This window comes from Siniperca chuatsi, linkage group LG21 (genome assembly GCF_020085105.1).
Source record: "Siniperca chuatsi isolate FFG_IHB_CAS linkage group LG21, ASM2008510v1, whole genome shotgun sequence".
Taxonomy (NCBI): domain Eukaryota; kingdom Metazoa; phylum Chordata; class Actinopteri; order Centrarchiformes; family Sinipercidae; genus Siniperca; species Siniperca chuatsi.
Genome location: NC_058062.1, coordinates 18,709,603 through 18,730,480, shown reverse-complemented (window position 1 = coordinate 18,730,480; position 20,878 = coordinate 18,709,603). Strand labels below are relative to the sequence as shown.

At 45.1% G+C, this 20,878-nt stretch overlaps 1 protein-coding gene and 2 long non-coding RNA genes across 5 annotated transcripts; 2 read left to right on the top strand and 1 right to left on the bottom strand.

The window, feature by feature from the left end:
- Positions 1-1,407: 1,407 nt before the first annotated feature.
- On the bottom strand, positions 1,408-7,912 carry LOC122868759. 3 transcript variants are annotated; one of them, XR_006376168.1, is made up of 4 exons: positions 7,246-7,910; positions 5,979-7,133; positions 4,899-5,812; positions 1,408-3,385 (listed from the first exon to the last, which is right to left on the bottom strand). It is a non-coding gene; the product is annotated as an uncharacterized LOC122868759 (long non-coding RNA). The 3 variants fall into 3 exon arrangements; XR_006376166.1 differs by having other exon boundaries at positions 1,408-5,812; positions 7,246-7,912; XR_006376167.1 differs by having other exon boundaries at positions 1,408-5,812; positions 5,979-7,021; positions 7,246-7,908.
- A 1,683-nt stretch (positions 7,913-9,595) lies between these two features.
- Positions 9,596-15,864, top strand: LOC122869517. The gene is made up of 3 exons (XM_044182626.1): positions 9,596-9,604; positions 9,798-10,407; positions 14,485-15,864. Exons 1-3 carry the CDS (start codon positions 9,596-9,598, stop codon positions 14,679-14,681), a joined length of 816 nt encoding a protein of 271 aa, XP_044038561.1. The 3' UTR covers positions 14,682-15,864.
- A 581-nt stretch (positions 15,865-16,445) lies between these two features.
- LOC122868760 lies at positions 16,446-20,464 on the top strand. The gene is made up of 4 exons (XR_006376169.1): positions 16,446-16,939; positions 17,164-18,181; positions 18,348-19,069; positions 20,290-20,464. It is a non-coding gene; the product is annotated as an uncharacterized LOC122868760 (long non-coding RNA).
- Positions 20,465-20,878: the final 414 nt, after the last annotated feature.

The following is a 20,878-nucleotide window of genomic DNA, read 5'->3' as shown; positions in this document are numbered from 1 at the left end:
GGATAGAAAGTAACCTCTACATGATGACACTAAGAAAAGTTGTTGATATGAATATTTTCTCCACATGAACTCACAAGCTTCAAAGGCCAGGTGACAGGGCTCCACCACTCCATCACAGACCTATTCCAGTGCTGTATCACAGTCCAACCACAAGGGGGCACTACAGGCTTTCTGACAGACACGCGCCTCAGTCAGTACTGTGGGACATTTACAAATATGAAAATAATAAGTAACCAAGTATATCTACTTAAGTATTGTACTTTTACTATTATATCAGTCGCAGGGGGCATTTTTTTTTCCAGGAACAAGTACTTTTACTTTCGATACTTTAAGTTGCCTATTTTGCTGAGAATACTTTTGTACTTTTACTGAAGTAAACTTTTGAATGCAAGACTTTTACTTGTGATGGAGTATTTTCATATAGTTGTATTGGTAATTTTACTACATAAAAGATCTGAGTACTTCTTCCACCACTGAAATAGTTCCCCTTGTGACTGCACTGTGCACTGGTGTGTGAACAAACCGTAATGTATTGGAAATGGGATCAGAGGTGTGCAGTAGGGTTAGAGTAGTGGCTATGGCTAATCAGAGCATGGCCCTGCTGGAATAGTGTACTGTGCACATGCTGATGTTGCTGAACATCTGCATGTAATCTGTTGGCTGAGCATCAACAGGGGACAATTTTAATTAAAGAGCTCCGCCTTACTTTTGTCTTTGTTAGTGGGAAACTTTGCCATTCAGAAATCTGTTTTAACAGCATTTGTTGCCATCTCATAGACTGTGCAGACTGTAATTACAGTTTCTGTCCACAAGATGTCAGACTTTGCTTTAAATCCAGAGATTAATGAATGGTCTCTGGTTAAGTGCACCGTGTGTGTGTGTGTGTGTGTGTGTGTGTGTGTGTGTGTATTGCCTCGTGGAAGAATCCAGCAACTGGATTGTTCACTTCAGTGTATATTGGAGCTTTGTATGGGCAGGAAATCAGTTCACCAGTATTTTAGGGGGGTCCGCTTTATTTCTTCTTGCACTTGCATCTTACTATTTTCTAAGAGGACTAGAAACACGTGCAGACCTACAGTATGTTCCACAGCAACTATCTTAAGACAGTATCCACACCTGCTCATGCTGAAATCAGTTTCAGTGTGCATCCATGGTTGATATACTACTTTCTTATAAAGGCACCCTTAATAAAGGGTTTATACGCTGTAATTAATGGCTAATGGTTAATAAATCAATTACTTAACTTACATTATATTACACTTACATGTATCAGATGATATGTGCAAGTCGTGAATAAAAGGCCGTAAGATTATCACGCTTATAAATGTAAGTCATTAATAATGGTTCACACGTTTCTCACTTTCATCTGCAGTTCTAAATGTTAATAAATCATTTATAAAAGGCTCCTTTTTTGTAATTCAAGTTGTTTTTATTAACTTTTCCAATACATAAAAGACATAATGCAAGACATGACAACATCTTACAGTAACAGAACAGAACAAACACAAATCTGCGGACATAGAAGTCACAAATACAAGTCGAATGAGACAGACCTATAAAGTGAGCTGTCGGGACATTTGTCTTATAAGTAAAAGTCCAAATTAAAATTAAATGTATAAACAATAAATATGTTCTGTCTTGTAAAGTCTCACAACATTTGCAGTAGCGGAATTATTGTGCGCATAGAAGCGCACCATCCAGATCCAGGTCACAGCTGTCCTGGTGGCTTACTGTCCCAGTCTTTGTATGTCTGTGTTGATGTTGCAAGCAAGTCGAAATATGATCCACTATAATACACCTAATCAAAATAAGTACAGGTGGGTATGAAGTATAAAGCTAAGTAAGTGTACAGTACAATGTAATAATATTAGTAATAGTAGTGCAATCATGTGCACTGTCAAGTTGAGTGTAGCAGATTGAACCAGCTTATTAGGAAGTAATATAGTTTAATAAATATAAAAAAAACATGGAATAATTCAACTGAGAACAGAGTATATTGCACAGGAGTAGGAGAATATTGAGAATATTGCACAATATTTCAGGTATTGCAGTAATGTTAATGATCCAATGTCCAGTTGAGTAATATCAATGCTAGTTTCCCCGACACTTAGAGGGAGGAGTTAAAGAGTTTGATGGCCACAGGCAGGAATGACTTCCTGTGGCGTTCTGTGGTGCATTTTGGGGGGATGAGTCTTTCGCTGAAGGTGCTCCTTTGTTTGACCAGCACGTCATGGAGTGGGTGGGAGACACTGTCCAAGATGGCATGTAGTTTGGCCAGCATCCTCCTCTTTGACACCACTGACAGAGAGTCCAGCTCCATCCCCACAATGTCACTGGCCTTACGGATCAGTTTGTTGAGCCGTTGGAGTCCGCTACCCTCAACCTGCTGCCCCAGCATGCAACAGCATACAGGATAGCACTGGCCACCACAGACTCATAAAACATCTTCAGCATTGTCCGGCAGATGTTGAAGGACCTCATCCTCCTCAGGAAATAGAGGCGACTCTGGCCCTTCCTGTAAAGAGCTTGATATCCACACTGACCCCCTGGATGGAAACCGGGGTCACTGGTGCCTTGGCCCTTTGTAGGTCTACAACCAGCTCCTTAGACTTTGTCGCATTGAGCTACAGATAGTTCTGCTCACAACATGAGACAAAGTTCCCCACCAGGTGAGTGTAGATGCGGTTCAGCAGGAAGACGATGGCGTCCTCAACTCCCAGCCGGGGCTGGTAGGCGAACTGAAGCGGGTCCAAGAGGGGTCTGACCATGGGCCGCAGCTGTTCCAGCACCAGTCTCTACAGAGTCTTCATTATCTGGGAGGTCAGTGCCACCGGTCTGTAGTCCTTGGAGCCACTGGGACGCTGCGTCTTCGGCACAGGAACGAGGCAAGATGTCTTCCACAGAATAGGGACCCTTTGAAGACTCAGGCTCGGGTTGAAGACATGCTGAAGGACTCCACATAGCTGGGGGGGGACAGGCTTTTAGCATCCCATTTTAGCCTGAGAGCCAGTTGAGGGGGAAGTAGGACTCTCCCAGGAAGATGGAGGAGAGGGGAGCAGTGGACTCAGAGGACAGCAGCTGAGTTAGAGGGGGGATGAGCAGGAGCCCGTGCATGGAATCTGTTAAAGAACAGATTAAGTTCGTTGGCCCTGTCCAAGCTGCCTTCAACTCCTCTGCTGAATGACGAATAGCCTATAGCACTTCTTCTTCCCATTTCCTGATGTCGATCACTTACTGGAGCGGGGCAGCGGGCAGTTGACTGTGCGTTTATACTCAGGACCGTGCTGAGTAGAGAGATGGCAGAGCTCGGGATCTAGTGGGCCTCTTCGCTGTGAGTCGGTGACATCACTGCGGATGGTGGGTTCCGCACTGACTGTGTTGATCTCTGTGGAAGATTTGGACAGGATTTAAACAGTCTCTCTGCACCTCCAGTGAGCAATATAACGCATGCTATTATATTGTTTGACTGACCTACAAATATATTGTATTGGTATTTGTTTGATTATTAATGTTGTAGTTTCTATTATTAGTTTTTGTATTTGGAAAATAATATGTATTTATTTTCTCTCTTTCTTTTTTTCAATTCCCATATTCTTTGCCTGACGGGATTTTTTGTGACCTAATCTCAGCTATGTATCTGTGCTGTTGTGTCGCTGTCGATGTTCTGTGATGAATCTTGGTCTGAAGACACCTCAGTAGTGTAGCCGGATGAGCACAGCAAAAAAGAGAAGGCCAAAGTCATTCCGCCTGCTTCTCTTTAATGCGCACCACATTCGGTTTCTATCATAAAAATGGGAGGTGAGTAATCTCCCTTCTTTCAGCACTCTAAGCTGTGCCACTCCTTAAAGCGCCTGTGAATGCAGACAAATCAGCAGCAGGTACGTTCACGCACGGCTCACAGAAGGCTTCCACCAGTCGATGACGAGCTAAGATCCAAGTATGGCAGTGAAAACACAACACCATGTCAGACCAGCCACTTTCGTAAAAGACATAATGCGAGACATGACAACATATTACAGTAACAGAACAGAACAAACACAAATCTGCGGACATAGAAGTCACAAATACAAGTCGAATAAGACAGACCTATAAAGTGAGCTGTCGGGACGTTTGTCTTAAGTAAAAGTTCAAATTAAAATTAAATGTATAAACAATAAATATGTTCTGTCCTGTAAAGTCTCACAACATTTGCAGTAGCGGAATTATTGTGCGCATAGAAGCGCACCATCCAGATCCACTGATGCATTTCTTCTGAAATGGTTTCGCTAACAGATTATTTCCAAAACGAATTGCGTGTGGGTGATGCATCAGAGCGCGTAGCTCTTTCGTGCCATCATCTCCACAACGCCACAGCACCCAGCACCTCCACTGACTCAGACTCGAAACCGTACACCACCCACAGTTAACCTGTCACCACCACAGATATTGCATATGTATGTACAAACAGATGCTGTGAGTGTATAGCTGTATTTTAGAAACATTGCACATGTATAGACACACAGATCTATTTGTTGTATATATTATTCCTATTTCATATGATCTTTTTTACTACACCGCCTTGTGCTACTGTGTCACATTGAATTTGCCCCACGGTACATCTTATCTACCTGATGCTATCTTAATAATGGTGCGGCCCTGCAGCCACACTATGGATGGTGCGTTCGGCACTGTCTGTGTGGAAGGTTTGGTCTCTCGCACCTCCACTGAACAATATAATGAAAATAAAATAAATAAATAAAATATAATGCAGGTTGTTATATTGTTTGACCTCCAAATGACACTATTGATATTTGTGGAAAAAATAAGTTTGTATTGTCTTTCCCATATTCTTTGTCTGACGGGACTTTTTGTGACCTAAAATAATCTATGTATCTGTGCTGTTGTACAGTTGCAAGTACCGGAGCGCACATGTGACCCGCGCAGGCACAGCTCGGGATCTTATTCAGCGGTTCGATCCCCGCCTCCTGCCTCTCAGCCTGACGCTGCGCTGCTCCACCACGGAAGGAGAAAATCCTCCGCAGAACACAGCAAGTCTCTCTGCGTCCCGGCAAACGGCAACAGGCAGCCCATGCTGCTCCTCAAAGGCCCGCCTCATGTCGAGCCGAGCAGCGGCATTTCAGAGAGCGCACGAAGAAACCTCCACCTTCCTCCATCCATAGTTTGCCGGACTCTGAAGCTGGCAGTTGTACCGCACTTGTTCCCGAAGAATCATAAAGTCGCTGACCACCAAAACTACAAACGACTGAATACTTCGGTTCATCATTAGTTACTCTTTTTGTGTCCCGTCAAGTAAACAGGGAAAAACATATTTTGCGGTCTTCAAGTGTCAAAGTCCAACAAACTTTGGGTGGCGGGCGAAGTGTTCTGTCTTTCAGTCTGTCTCTTCGGCCGAAGAGCTCCGCTCCGACTCCCGAGGCGGTGTAATCATCTCTTCGGTGTCCGCGGTGTCCATCCACGGAGAATCTTTGGAGATGTACGCGGAAGTCAGAGCGCAGCTCGCAGAGTCTGGTGGAGCCGATGTCACCGCACCCGCTTCCACACTCCACCTCCGTGTCTTCAGACCAAGATTCGGCACCAAACGTCGACATCACAGATACACAGTGTGTGAAAGCAGCCGCTTGATGACCGTGCGCTTCAAGTCTCCGTGCTGTCTGCTTCTGTCTGGTTTCCCGAAGCTGTGGCTGCGCGAATGAACACTCCCACTCTTCCTCAGAGGACGGGCTGCACCGCTGCTCTCTCTACACGAACGGATTCGGCAGTACGAGTTCAGTTGTCCTTAAAGTGCCCGTGAACGCAGACAAGTCAGCAGCAGCTAATGAAAACACAACACCATGTCAGACCAGCCACTTTCTCCATGAGTCCTTCCTATATTATTACATTGTATTATTATACCGTCCATACTTATCAACCGGTAAATCCACTTTACACTTATTTTAGTTTTTATACTTATAAACACTTTTTTACTTAATTTATCTTACCTGTATTATATCTTGATTTGCTTAGTACTTCTCAGCATGTGCTCTCCACTTTGTAGCAGGTCCAATTTTCATATCAAACGCTTTCTCCCGGATCGCCTGGATGTGGTCACCAAAGCCCCAGGCCAGTAGATGAGCTTCGATCGCAGGATCCATATCGGCAGACATACCCAAGACAGCGCCGGCTGAACACCGGACACAGGGGCGGGGGTTGTTGGTTGGAGAAGCCTCGGTTGGAGAAGCCTCGGTTGGAGTCTCAGTTTGAAGTATTAATGCCTCCGTTGCCGCTCAAACAGCAGCCGTTCCGGCGCGTATGTGAAGCGGAGAACACCGACAGACTGGATACTGAGACCCTCCAGCGGGCAACCCGTCAACAAGAAAACATATTCTGCTGTCTTAGCGACTTGCGATATTTTCACATTTTCGGATTTCACATTTAAACTCCGAAAGTTGAATTGTCGGTATAAGGAATCCCGGGATAAGAAGCCGAAGTTTCCCTCTATAAGAACACTGAACTGATCGTTCCCTTTCAGTCCAGCTCTAACTCTGCTCTCCCGCTACAACTGCTCAGACTTCCAAACTACAGCAAACTATGTCGGGAACCATCGGAAGGCTCACAGCTGCACTCCAGCTGTTTTTGTTCAGCTTCGTCTCTCGGTGCGATGCACGGCTGGGCTACGAGGATCCTCTCGGGCTGGTTGTTATCCTTTACGGTCCCAGAGAAGAGAGGCTTGCTGTGATATCCATCACGAGACTGCTGATGGCGCTGTTCAACATCGGCGGAGCAGAGTAGCAGAGTGCGGTCACAGCGACATCTGCGACGTGTGCGGCGCGGCCGGTCTGTGCGCGCTGAGAGAGCTCTGCTTCAACAGCTTCGACGGGAAACTCTGCGGAGACCGAACCGGTCACATGACGACACAGTCGTCACACAGAGCTGAAGGGGGCCCGAGCTAAAGGCTCTCTAACCGCTGCAGGCATCACCACCACAGGAACACAATGTACAGACTGTTCTGCCGGTGTGCACATGGAGAATACTGCGGATGGCGCTGAGACCAGGAGACACAACCGCACAGAGAAACATTCACTCTGTCACTCTGTCAATAAATACGCTTTTGGTCATATTGTACTGTTGTCATTCTTTTGTCTTCCATGGGAAACCTTTGGCACAATATCAAATAGGAAATAAATCACTACTAATGTATAAATGGATATTTTTAAATTAAACTTTAATAACCTGATTAAAGCAGTATTTTCTACGGGCCATACTCACCTCAAGACATGCACATAATCATGAAAGCGCAGAGACACACACACACAGACACACTCCCTGAGCAGGGAGGCGGCAGAGCTCGGGCTCCGGTGCGCCACTGGCTCCTCTGTCAGTTTCCGCACGGAGGCAAAAGTCTGCTTCTCTTTAATGCGCCACAGACGGTTTCTAGCGTGGAGAACTGAACAATGTGGGCTGAGCTGTCTCTTCATTTACAGCAACGCCGCCCCTTAAAGTCCACATAAATGAGAGACCAGGGCTGCTGCATTCTCCTGTTGATTCATACACGTAAAAGTGAAGGTGGGCAAAAGTCTATTTTACGCCGTTGTGTCTGTAATCTTTTATACCACATATAGCCTGACGTATTGTTGTCAGTATTGTGTGATCTGAACGGTTTTATGCACATTTGTCAAAACGAGTCGGTACACCATCGCAACACCTTGACAGCGCGGTGTGAGAGGTAGGCCAATAGAAAGTTAACTAACGTCACTGTGCCGCGGAGCGCCCACGCACCTCACTATTGGACAGAGAGAGAATCCAGGGCTCTGATTGGTAAAGAGGCAACCGATCACGCGCTCCTGTCGAAAAAGTCTGACTGCATCAATGCGTGTAAAGACCTTCATCATGTGTGTATTAAACTAAGAAATGTTACTTTGCTGTTGTGTTTGTTAAGATTATTATTAAAGAATATGACATCAGTCCTATTATTGTCCCCTTCTTGTCTGGTTATTTATTCATTCTTTTTCATGTATTCTTGTAGAAACCTTCATGTAATGTGAGTCTGTCTTGTGACTTCAGTGAGGAAATAAAACAATCTAAAGTGGTGACATCCTGCGAGGTGTCTTTATCTGCCCCCTCTGATCGATGCAGATCCCTCACTCCGAATTTCAGATTGTCTCTCTCAGAGACAGTGACACACTCCCTGTCTTCTTTCCAGAAATCGGAAGAGAATTGATGGAACAGAAGCACCTCTGCCAACTCTGCATCTATGAACACACGTTTGACACAAATATGACAGTAGTGCCCTGATGTGACTGTTCTGTGCAACGGCGTGTGGACAAAGAGAGACGTGAATCTACAGGACAAGATTATTTGTGGGTGTTTTGTTTAAGTGCCTCTGCATGTTGATTTGAAAATACAAGAGCGCAGATTGGATCAACGTAGAGTTGAGGGGGAAATGTGTGTGTATGTTGAAGTGACCACAACCTGTCTTTGAGTTTGGGCCACTGATGATTAACGAGCAACATCAGCCCTGTTTTCTGTTTGATCTATTTAATTTAAGGTTTGGAACAACAAATGGAGGTCATAAGCTGCCTTCAGACCCAAACCAAAGCCTGCTGTAGATTAAACATGGTCACCTTTAAAATACACTCCAAGACAAATGCTGCAGTTGTAAAGATGATCTTCTTTATTTTTTATTTTTTGTATTGGTTTACAGTAATGTATGTTCTCTCCAGGCTAGTTTATTATTACAAAGAGTTTTCAGTTTTACTGCTTAAATCCCCAAATAGTTGCCGTGGAGTTGCTGTGCACACAGCAGTATATCCGCTTACTGAATGCTACCTCTTTAATCGGTAAACTAAATAAATATGGGAACAGATAAAAATACTAAATAATAAATACAACTTTATTAGTCAGACAACGAACACAGTTCTGCCCTAATTAGACACCATACACCTAAATGATGCTGTAATCAGAAACCGTATTAGATCCCAAATGTAGCCTAATTAGCCACGATAATATCAAAATATACTCTAACTGGAAACCAAATAGGAGATCTAATACACAACCACAAATGTGCATAAAAAACATTAATATCGGACAATACTGACAGATGCCTCTGTCTGTGTTATACCACAATAATGATTGACATATGATAAGCATACAATAGACTTCAGCTTCATTGTGTGGAAGTAATTACATCCAACATGTGTGTAGTGAAAGCAACAGAGTAAAAAGCTGCGGTGACAGAGAAAACTCTCCTCCAGCTTCTCCAGCACATGACGTGTCATATCCTCTTTATACGGGCGTGACATGAGACTCAGACATTTTAAAAAGAGAAAGTATAAAAAAAAAGGCTAGGCAGAAAGTAATCACTTCTCTCATAAACTTGGCTTGAGTTGTTTCACTATCCAACATCATATTAACTCTATTAACTAGTTATTATTTCCATTAGAAAAAAAAAATGAGATTACCAGCCTTTAGTTAAAGAAGTAGGCTTACACACATTATTTCAGTGCACTATACTAAATACTCTACCTCTCTTCAGACATGCTCCTGTGCTGCTCTTTGGCTCAGCTGCTCCGGTTTGTAAAAGGTTAAAATATTATAACGACAGCCCACATTTCCCATCATGCATAGTGTTGGACTGAGTATTTTGTTAAGTTTGCTGTTTTATGTGTCAAAATGCAAATGTTACTTGTGTTAGTGTTTGTAATATGTCTGTTCAGAACATAGTGGTTTAAATTGGTAAGTGTTTTTTTTTTTTTGCTGGATTAGAGTTTTAACCATTAGCGAGGTGTCTCTTACATTTCTTAAATTCTGCCGTCGTTTAGCCTTTCGTTAGAAGTTCGGGAGCAACTTCTCGAAGAACAGATTTGCTAAGGAAGTGCACCTTGCAGCAATCTGACTACAGAGAGTACTCCAAGGAGAACACCCCACAAAGAGGAGTCTGTGTCCAAGTCTCTAAAGAGAGGACTCAAAGGAGAACATCCTACAGACAGGACACAGTGGAGAACTGCTTACAGACAGGAGTCGGTGGCAGGCAGCCTACAGACAGGACACCGCGGAGAGCTGCATACAGACAGGAGTCGGTGGCGGGCAGCCTACAGACAGGACACCGCGGAGAGCTGCATACAGACAGGAGTCGGTGGCGGGCAGCCTACAGACAGGACAACGTGGAGAGCTGCATACAGACAGGAGTCGGTGGCAGGCAGCCTACAGACAGGACACCGTGGAGAGCTGCATACAGACAGGAGTCGGTGGCAGGCAGCCTACAGACAGGACAACGTGGAGAGCTGCATACAGACAGGAGTCGGTGGCAGGCAGCCTACAGACAGGACACCGTGGAGAGCAACCTACAGAGAGAAGTCCGTGGTGAGCTTGTTACGGAGAGGACTCCGCGGAAACAACCTCACGGCAGAAAGGCAGCGACGCTCATATCAGGTTTGAACGACCTCACAGGTTTGAGCTTCGGTTGTTTGTTCGGTGGCACTTCTGAGACTTCAGCATCCAAACTATGGGTGTTTTGAAGAGAAGTGTTGTTGCTGTGTTCCAGCAGACACTGCGGTGTCTTCGCAATCACGTTTCCCGGTTTGAACTCGGGCTGCGCTTCGAAGAGCCACACGGTCTCGTTGTTGTCCTTCTCCGTGACAGAGAGAGGCTGGCCGTGTTCTTCATCAGCAGGCTGCTGATGAAGAACCCTCCTGGCTCAGCTGTGTAGTCATGTTTATAGAGGCATTGCGGTGCAGACAGCCAGAGTTTGTTGTCTTTCTGTCCCAAGCACGGTGCGGGCATAGCACAACATTTCGGCATGATTTTTCTGTCGATGGAAAACCTGCAAATGCTACGAAGCACCTCCAAAGTCCGGCAGCGACTGCTTCAGGTAAAAACGCAGTCGGCGCACTTGCTCTGCGTACAGCCGGCTCGAGCACAAAGTTTGGGTTGCGCGCAAACCCTCGCGCACACCGGCGGATGGCGACATTTTATGCCACGACGACCCACGCGGGCGCGGAAAAAATGAATTTGGCTGAACTCCACGAAGCACGAGACCGCACCCGAAACAACGAATTTGGCTGTACTCCACGAAGCACGAGACCGCACCGGAAACAACGAATTTGGCTGTACTCCACGAAACACGAGCCCGCACCGGACGCAACTTTGAGTCTGCGACATATCACCTTACTCTTTCAATGCCAATAAACGTGAAATGTTTTGATTGTGGTCATTCTTTGATTTAGCATGTGTTAAGACTTGTCAGCAGTGTTCCTGCAGCGCACACAGGTGGCGCAGGCTACTAAATGCAAAATAGTGGCAGATGTGGCAGACAGGACGTTTTTCCGCGATAAACTCAACCACATTTTAGAGACACAAACTCAAAAGTTAAATATGGACATTGTAGCTCACTGCCGAATCCAGATTGTAGATACTTAACAGCTGAATAGCTCTTAATTAACAACATATTTAACAGCTCACAGGTATTTATATTTGTGTGATTATTATTATTAGTATTATTATTGTTAGGCTGTTATTAATTGGAATTGCCAAACAAAGACAAAAACAAGCATATTGCTGCCTTCCTGATCCTCAAGTCTCAAAGTCCAGCAAACTTTGAGAACTTCAAAGTCCTCTCTCTGGACGGTCCAAATCAGTCCTGCTGTGTCAGCAGGATTATTACAGCGACTTCTCGGTTTATGCATCATGAAAGCAGCCAGACTGCACGCAGCATTTACAGTAGAGGCACTCTTGTGCACAGTCTCTAAATGTATGTGACAAACTGAAAGCAACCTCTTTATCAATTCAGGTTAAAAGATAGAAATTCAAGTAAAGATAGAAACACTTTTACTGTATTACAACTGGAAGCCCACACATATAATGATCTAATACAACACGTGCACACTGCATACACTGACGAGCAGTGCTGAAAGAAGTACTCACATCCTTTACTTAAGTAAAAGTAGCAATACCGCAATGTAAAACAACTCTGTTACATGTAGAAGTCCTGTGTTCACAATTCTACACTAGTAGAAGTCTGTTATAAAATTCTGGCAGACACTTGACAAGGTAACTGTGAAAATTAGGACAAATCTGGGAAAGACAGCTGAATTCAAACCCAGATGAGGATATACAGTGGTGTGAAAAAGTGTTTGCCCCCTTCCTGACTTCTTATTTTTTGCATGTTTGTCACACTTAAATGTTTCAGATCATCAAATTAAATATTAGTCAAAGATAACACAAGTAAACACAAAATGTAGTTTTTAAATGAAGGTTGTTATTATTGAGGGAAAACAAAATCCAAACCTACATGGCCCTGTGTGAAATAGTGATTGCCCCCTAAGCCTAATAACTGGTTGGGCCACCCTTAGCAGCAACAACTGCAATCAAGCGTTTGCGATAATTTGCAATGAGTCTTTTACAGCGCTGAAAATGGCCTTCATGGCAGAGTTCCAAGACGAAAACCACTGCTGCGCAAAAACAACATTAAGGCTTGTCTCTTGACGATCCCCAAGACTTTGGGGAAAATACTCTGTGGACTGACGAGACAAAAGTTGAACTTTTTGGAAGGTGTGTGTCCCATTACATCTGGCAAGTAACACCACATTTCAGATAAAGAACATCATACCAACAGTAAAACATGGTGGTGGTGGTAGTGCGATGGTCTGGGGCTGTTTTGCTGCTTCAGGACCTGGAAGACTTGCTGTGATAAATGGAACCATGAATTCTGCTGTCTACCAAAAACTCCTGAAGGAGAATGTCTGGCCATCTGTTCGCGACCTCAAGCTGAAGCGAACTTGGGTTCTGCAGCAGGACAATGATCCAAAACACACCAGCAAGTCCACCTCTGAATGGCTGTAGAAGAACAAAATGAAGACTTTGGAGCGGCCTAGTCAAAGTCCTGACCTGAATCCTATTGAGATGCTGTGGCATGACCTTAAAAAGGCAGTTCATGTTCAAAAACCCTCCAATGTGGCTGAATTACAACAATTCTGCAAAGATGAATGGGCCAAAACTCCTCCACAACGCTGTAAAAGACTCATTGCAAGTTATCGCAAGCGCTTGATTGCAGTTGTTGGTGCTAAGGGTGGCCCAACCAGTTATTAGGTTTAGGGGGCAATCACTATTTCACACAGGGCCATGTAGGTTTGGATTTTGTTTTCCCTCAATAATAACAACCTTCATTTAAAAACTACATTTTGTGTTTACTTGTGTTATCTTTGACTAATATTTAAATTAGTTTGATGATCTGAAACATTTAAGTGTGACAAACATGCAAAAAATAAGAAGTCAGGAAGGGGGCAAACACTTTTTCACACCACTGTATGGAAGAACACAGTAGCTGCCTGGTGGTCAGTTACACAGTGGATACACACTACACAAGCATACACAGGTATTACTACACACCAGTTAAACATCAAGAAATGGGACTGACTGAATGATAATATGTTGGAAGTGTAAAAATACGTGTAGAGTGTGCAGAAGTGCAGCCCATCCTCTGAGGAAGAGTGAGTGTGTTCATTCGCGCAGCCACAGCTTCAGGAAACCAGACAGAAGCAGACAGCACAGAGACTTGAAGCGCACGGTCGATTCCCTTGACATCAAGCGGCTGCTTTCGCACACTGTGTATCTGTGATGTCGATGTTTGGTGCTGAATCTTGGTCTGAAGACACGGAGGTGGAGTGTGGAAGCGGATGCTGTGTCATCGGCTCCTGTGTCATCGGCTCCATCAGACTCTGCGAGCTGAGCTTTGACTTCCGCGTATATCTCCAAAGATTATCCGTGGATGGACACCGCAGACACCAAAGAGATGATTACACTGCCTCGGGAGTCAGAGTGGAGACAAAAAGAGTAACTAATGATGAAGTATTTAGTCGTCGGTAGTTTTGTGCCGCTCAGCAGCTGGTTCAGTTAATCAGGAAGGACTCATGAAGAAAGTGGCTGGTCTGACATGGTGTTGTGTTTTCACTGCCATACTTGGATCTTAGCTCGTCATCGACTGGTGGAAGCCTTCTGTGAGCCGTGCATGAACGTACTTGCTGCTGATTTGTCTGCATTCACAGGCACTTTAAGGAGTGGCACAGCTTAAAGCGCTGAAAGAAGGGAGATTACTCACCTCCAATTTTTATGAAAGAAACAGAATATGGTGCGCATTAAAGAGAAGCAGGCGGAATGACTTTGGCCTTCTCTTTTTTGCTGTGCTCATCCGGCTACACTACTGAGGTGTCTTCAGACCAAGATTCATCACAGAACATCGACAGCGACACAACAGCACAGATACATAGCTGAGATTAGGTCACAAAAAATCCTGTCAGGCAAAGAATATGGGAATTGAAAAAAAGAAAGAGAGAAAATAAATACATATTTTTTTCCAAATACAAAAACTAATAATAGAAACTACAACATTAATAATCAAACAAATTTCAATACAATATATTTGTAGGTAAGTCAAACAATATAATAGCATGCATTATATTGTTCACTGGAGGTGCAGAGAGACTGTTTAAATCCTGTCCAAATCTTCCACAGAGATCAACACAGACAGTGCGGAACCCACCATCCGCAGTGATGTCCTGAAGAGACTGGTGCTGGAACAGCTGCGGCCCATGGTCAGACCCCTCCTGGACCCACTTCAGTTCGCCTACCAGCCCCGGCTGGGAGTTGAGGACGTCATCATCTTCCTGCTGAACCGCATCTACACTCACCTGGACAAGCAAGAATGGTGAAAATCATGTTTTTAGACTTCTCCAGTGCTTTCAACACCATCCGGCCAGCCCTGCTGGGTGAGATGCTGGCAGCGATGCAGGTGGGTGCCCCCCTCGTGTCCTGGATTGTTGACTACCTGACTGGCAGACCACAGCATGTGTGTCTGCGGCACTGTGTGTCGGACAGCGTGGTCAGCAACACTGGGGCCCCTCAGGGGACTGTCCTCTCTCCCTTCATCTTCACCATCTACACCACGGACTTCAGCTACCACACAGAGTCCTGCCACCTTCAGAAGTTTTCTGATGACTCTGCTGTGGTGGAATGTATCAGCGGTGGTGATGAGACTGAGTACAGGGGTGTGGTGGGGAACTTTGTCTCATGTTGTGAGCAGAACTATCTGTAGCTCAATGCGACAAAGTCTAAGGAGCTGGTTGTAGACCTACGAAGGGCCAAGGCACCAGTGACCCCGGTTTCCATCCAGGGGGCCAGTGTGGATATCAAGCTCTTTACAGGAAGGGCCAGAGTCGCCTCTATTTCCTGAGGAGGATGAGGTCCTTCAACATCTGCCGGACAATGCTGAAGATGTTTTATGAGTCTGTGGTGGCCAGTGCTATCCTGTATGCTGTTGCATGCTGGGGCAGCAGGTTGAGGGTAGCGGACTCCAACAGGCTCAACAAACTGATCCATAAGGCCAGTGACATTGTGGGGATGGAGCTGGACTCTCTGTCGGTGGTGTCAGAGAGGAGAGGAGGATGCTGGCCAAACTACATGCCATCTTGGACAGTGTCTCCCACCCACTCCATGACGTGCTGGTCAAACAAAGGAGCGCCTTCAGCAAAAGACTCACCCCCCCAAAATGCACCACAGAACGCCACAGGAAGTCATTCCTGCCTGTGGCCATCAAACTCTTTAACTCCTCCCTCTAAGTGTCGGGGAAACTAGCATTGATATTACTCAACTGGACATTGGATCATTAACATTACTGCAATACCTGAAATATTGTGCAATATTCTCAATATTCTCTTACTCCTGTGCAATATACTCTGTTCTCAGTTGAATTATTCCATGTTTTTTTATATTTATTAAACTATATTACTTCCTAATAAGCTGGTTCAATCTGCTACACTCAACTTGACAGTGCACATGATTGCACTACTATTACTAATATTATTACATTGTACTGTACACTTACTTAGCTTTATACTTCATACCCACCTGTACTTATTTTGATTACAAAAAAGGAGCCTTTCATAAATTATTTATTAACATTTAGAACTGCAGATGAAAGTGAGAAACGTGTGAACCATTATTAATGACTTACACTTATAAGCGTGATAATCTTATGGCCTTTCATTCATGACTGGCACATATCATCTGATACATGTAAGTGTAATATAATGTAAGTTAAGTAGTTGATTTATTAACCATTAGTTACAGCGTGTAAACCCTTTATTAAGGGTGCCTTATAAGAAAGTAGTAGTCACACTGAAGTCACAAGACAGACACACATTACATGAAGGTTTCTACAAGAATACATGAAAAAGAATGAATAAATAACCAGACAAGAAGGGGACAATAATAGGACTGATGTCATATTCTTTAATAATAATCTTAACAAACACAACAGCAAAGTAACATTTCTTAGTTTCATACACACATGATGAAGGTCTTTACACGCATTGATGCAGTCAGACTTTTTCGACAGGAGCGCGTGATCGGTTGCCTCTTTACCAATCAGAGCCCTGGATTCTCTCTCTGTCCAATAGTGAGGTGCGTGGGCTCCGCGGCACAGTGACGTTAGTTAACTTTCTATTGGCCTACCTCTCACACCGCGCTGTCAAGGTGTTGCGATGGTGTACCGACTCGTTTTGACAAATGTGCATAAAACCGTTCAGATCACACAATACTGACAACAATACGTCAGGCTATATGTGGTATAAAAGATTACAGACACAACGGCGTAAAATAGACTTTTGCCCACCTTCACTTTTACGTGTATGAATCAACAGGAGAATGCAGCAGCCCTGGTCTCTCATTTATGTGGACTTTAAGGGGCGGCGTTGCTGTAAATGAAGAGACAGCTCAGCCCACATTGTTCAGTTCTCCACGCTAGAAACCGTCTGTGGCGCATTAAAGAGAAGCAGACTTTTGCCTCCGTGCGGAAACTGACAGAGGAGCCAGTGGCGCACCGGAGCCCGAGCTCTGCCGCCTCCCTGCTCAGGGAGTGTGTCTGTGTGTGTGTGTCTCTGCGCTTTCATGATTATGTGCATGTCTTGAGGTGAGTATGGCCCGGAGAAAATACTGCTTTAATCAGGTTATTCAAGTTTAATTTAAAAATATCCATTTATACATTAGTAGTGATTTATTTCCTATTTGATATTGTGCCAAAGGTTTCCCATGGAAGACAAAAGAATGACAACAGTATAATATGACCAAAAGCGTATTTATTGACAGAGTGACAGAGTGAATGTTTCTCTGTGCGGTTGTGTCTCCTGGTCTCAGCGCCATCCGCAGTATTCTCCATGTGCACACCGGCAGAACAGTCTGTACATCGTGTTCCTGTGGTGGTGATGCCTGCAGCGGATGCCCCCCCCCCCTTCAGCTCTGTGTGACGACTGTGTCGTCATGTGACCGGTTCGGTCTCCGCAGAGTTTCCCGTCGAAGCTGTTGAAGCAGAGCTCTCTCAGCGCGCACAGACCGGCCGCGCCGCACACGTCGCAGATGTCGCTGTGACCGCACTCTGCTACTCTGCTCCGCCGATGTTGAACAGCGCCATCAGCAGTCTCGTGATGGATATCACAGCAAGCCTCTCTTCTCTGGGACCGTAAAGGATAACAACCAGCCCGAGAGGATCCTCGTAGCCCAGCCGTGCATCGCACCGAGAGACGAAGCTGAACAAAAACAGCTGGAGTGCAGCTGTGAGCCTTCCGATGGTTCCCGACATAGTTTGCTGTAGTTTGGAAGTCTGAGCAGTTGTAGCGGGAGAGCAGAGTTAGAGCTGGACTGAAAGGGAACGATCAGTTCAGTGTTCTTATAGAGGGAAACTTCGGCTTCTTATCCCGGGACAATTCAACTTTCGGAGTTTAAATGTGAAATCCGAAAATGTGAAAATATCGCAAGTCGCTAAGACAGCAGAATATGTTTTCTTGTTGACGGGTTGCCCGCTGGAGGGTCTCAGTATCCAGTCTGTCGGTGTTCTCCGCTTCACATACGCGCCGGAACGGCTGCTGTTTGAGCGGCAACGGAGGCATTAATACTTCAAACTGAGACTCCAACCGAGGCTTCTCCAACCGAGGCTTCTCCAACCAACAACCCCCGCCCCTGTGTCCGGTGTTCAGCCGGCGCTGTCTTGGGTATGTCTGCCGATATGGATCCTGCGATCGAAGCTCATCTACTGGCCTGGGGCTTTGGTGACCACATCCCGGCGATCCGGGAGAAAGCGTTTGATATGAAAATTGGACCTGCTACAAAGTGGAGAGCACATGCTGAGAAGTACTAAGCAAATCAAGATATAATACAGGTAAGATAAATTAAGTAAAAAAGTGTTTATAAGTATAAAAACTAAAATAAGTGTAAAGTGGATTTACCGGTTGATAAGTATGGACGGTATAATAATACAATGTAATAATATAGGAAGGACTCATGGAGAAAGTGGCTGGTCTGACATGGTGTTGTGTTTTCATTAGCTGCTGCTGACTTGTCTGCGTTCACGGGCACTTTAAGGACAACTGAACTCGTACTGCCGAATCCGTTCGTGTAGAGAGCAGCGGTGCAGCCCGTCCTCTGAGGAAGAGTGGGAGTGTTCATTCGCGCAGCCACAGCTTCGGGAAACCAGACAGAAGCAGACAGCACGGAGACTTGAAGCGCACGGTCATCAAGCGGCTGCTTTCACACACTGTGTATCTGTGATGTCGACGTTTGGTGCCGAATCTTGGTCTGAAGACACGGAGGTGGAGTGTGGAAGCGGGTGCGGTGACATCGGCTCCACCAGACTCTGCGAGCTGCGCTCTGACTTCCGCGTACATCTCCAAAGATTCTCCGTGGATGGACACCGCGGACACCGAAGAGATGATTACACCGCCTCGGGAGTCGGAGCGGAGCTCTTCGGCCGAAGAGACAGACTGAAAGACACAACACTTCGCCCGCCACCCAAAGTTTGTTGGACTTTGACACTTGAAGACCAAAGAATATGGGAAAGACAATACAAAGTTATTTTTTCCACAAATATCAATAGTGTCATTTGGAGGTCAAACAATATAACAACCTGCATTATATTTTATTTATTTATTTTATTTTCATTATATTGTTCAGTGGAGGTGCGAGAGACCAAACCTTCCACACAGACAGTGCCGAACGCACCATCCATAGTGTGTGCTGCAGGGCCGCACCATTATTAAGATAGCATCAGGTAGATAAGATGTACCGTGGGGCAAATTCAATGTGACACAGTAGCACAAGGCGGTGTAGTAAAAAAGATCATATGAAATAGGAATAATATATACAACAAATAGATCTGTGTGTCTATACATGTGCAATGTTTCTAAAATACAGCTATACACTCACAGCATCTGTTTGTACATACATATGCAATATCTGTGGTGGTGACAGGTTAACTGTGGGTGGTGTACGGTTTCGAGTCTGAGTCAGTGGAGGTGCTGGGTGCTGTGGCGTTGTGGAGATGATGGCACGAAAGAGCTACGCGCTCTGATGCATCACCCACACGCAATTCGTTTTGGAAATAATCTGTTAGCGAAACCATTTCAGAAGAAATGCATCAGTGGATCTGGATGGTGCGCTTCTATGCGCACAATAATTCCGCTACTGCAAATGTTGTGAGACTTTACAAGACAGAACATATTTATTGTTTATACATTTAATTTTAATTTGAACTTTTACTTATATGACAAATGTCCCGACAGCTCACTTTATAGGTCTGTCTTATTCGACTTGTATTTGTGACTTCTATGTCCGCAGATTTGTGTTTGTTCTGTTCTGTTACTGTAATATGTTGTCATGTCTCGCATTATGTCTTTTACGAAAGTGGCTGGTCTGACATGGTGTTGTGTTTTCACTGCCATACTTGGATCTTAGCTCGTCATCGACTGGTGGAAGCCTTCTGTGAGCCGTGCGTGAACGTACCTGCTGCTGATTTGTCTGCATTCACAGGCGCTTTAAGGAGTGGCACAGCTTAGAGTGCTGAAAGAAGGGAGATTACTCACCTCCAATTTTTATGATAGAAACAGAATATGGTGCGCATTAAAGAGAAGCAGGCGGAATGACTTTGGCCTTCTCTTTTTTGCTGTGCTCATCCGGCTACACTACTGAGGTGTCTTCAGACCAAAATTCATCACAGAACATCGACAGCGACACAACAGCACAGATACATAGCTGAGATTAGGTCACAAAAAATCCCGTCAGGCAAAGAATATGGGAATTGAAAGAAAGAGAGAAAATAAATACATATTATTTTCCAAATACAAAAACTAATAATAGAAACTACAACATAAATAATCAAACAAATATCAATACAATATATTTGGAGGTCAGTCAAAAAATATAATAGCATGCATTATATTGCTCACTGGAGGTGCAGAGAGACTGTTTAAATCCTGTCCAAATCTTCCACAGAGATCAACACAGACAGTGCGGAACCCACCATCCGCAGTGATGTCCTGAAGAGACTGGTGCTGGAACAGCTGCGGCCCATGGTCAGACCCCTCCTGGACCCACTTCAGTTCGCCTACCAGCCCCGGCTGGGAGTTGAGGACGCCATCGTCTTCCTGCTGAACCGCATCTACACTCACCTGGGCAAGCCGGCAAGCACGGTGAGGATCATGTTTTTAGACTTCTCCAGTGCTACACCATCCGGCCAGCCCTGCTGGGTGAGAAGCTGGCAGCGATGCAGGTGGGTGCCCCCCTCGTGTCCTGGATTGTTGACTACCTGACTGGCAGACCAAAGCACGTGCGTCTGCGGCACTGTGTGTCGGACAGCGTGGTCAGCAACACTGGGGCCCCTCAGGGGACTGTCCTCTCTCCCTTCATCTTCACCATCTACACCACGGACTTCAGCTACCACACAGAGTCCTGCCACCTTCAGAAGATTTCTGATGACTCTGCTGTGGTGGGATGTATCAGCAGTGGTGATGAGTCTGAGTACAGGGCTGTGGTGGGGAACTTTGTCTCATGTTGTGAGCAGAACTATCTGTAGCTCAATGCG

Coding starts and splice junctions, on each gene's coding strand:
- LOC122869517 (XM_044182626.1), top strand. Junction 10,408..14,484: donor GGCAGCGACGCTCATATCAG/GTTTGAACGACC, acceptor AATCTTCCACAG/AGATCAACACAGACAGTGCG.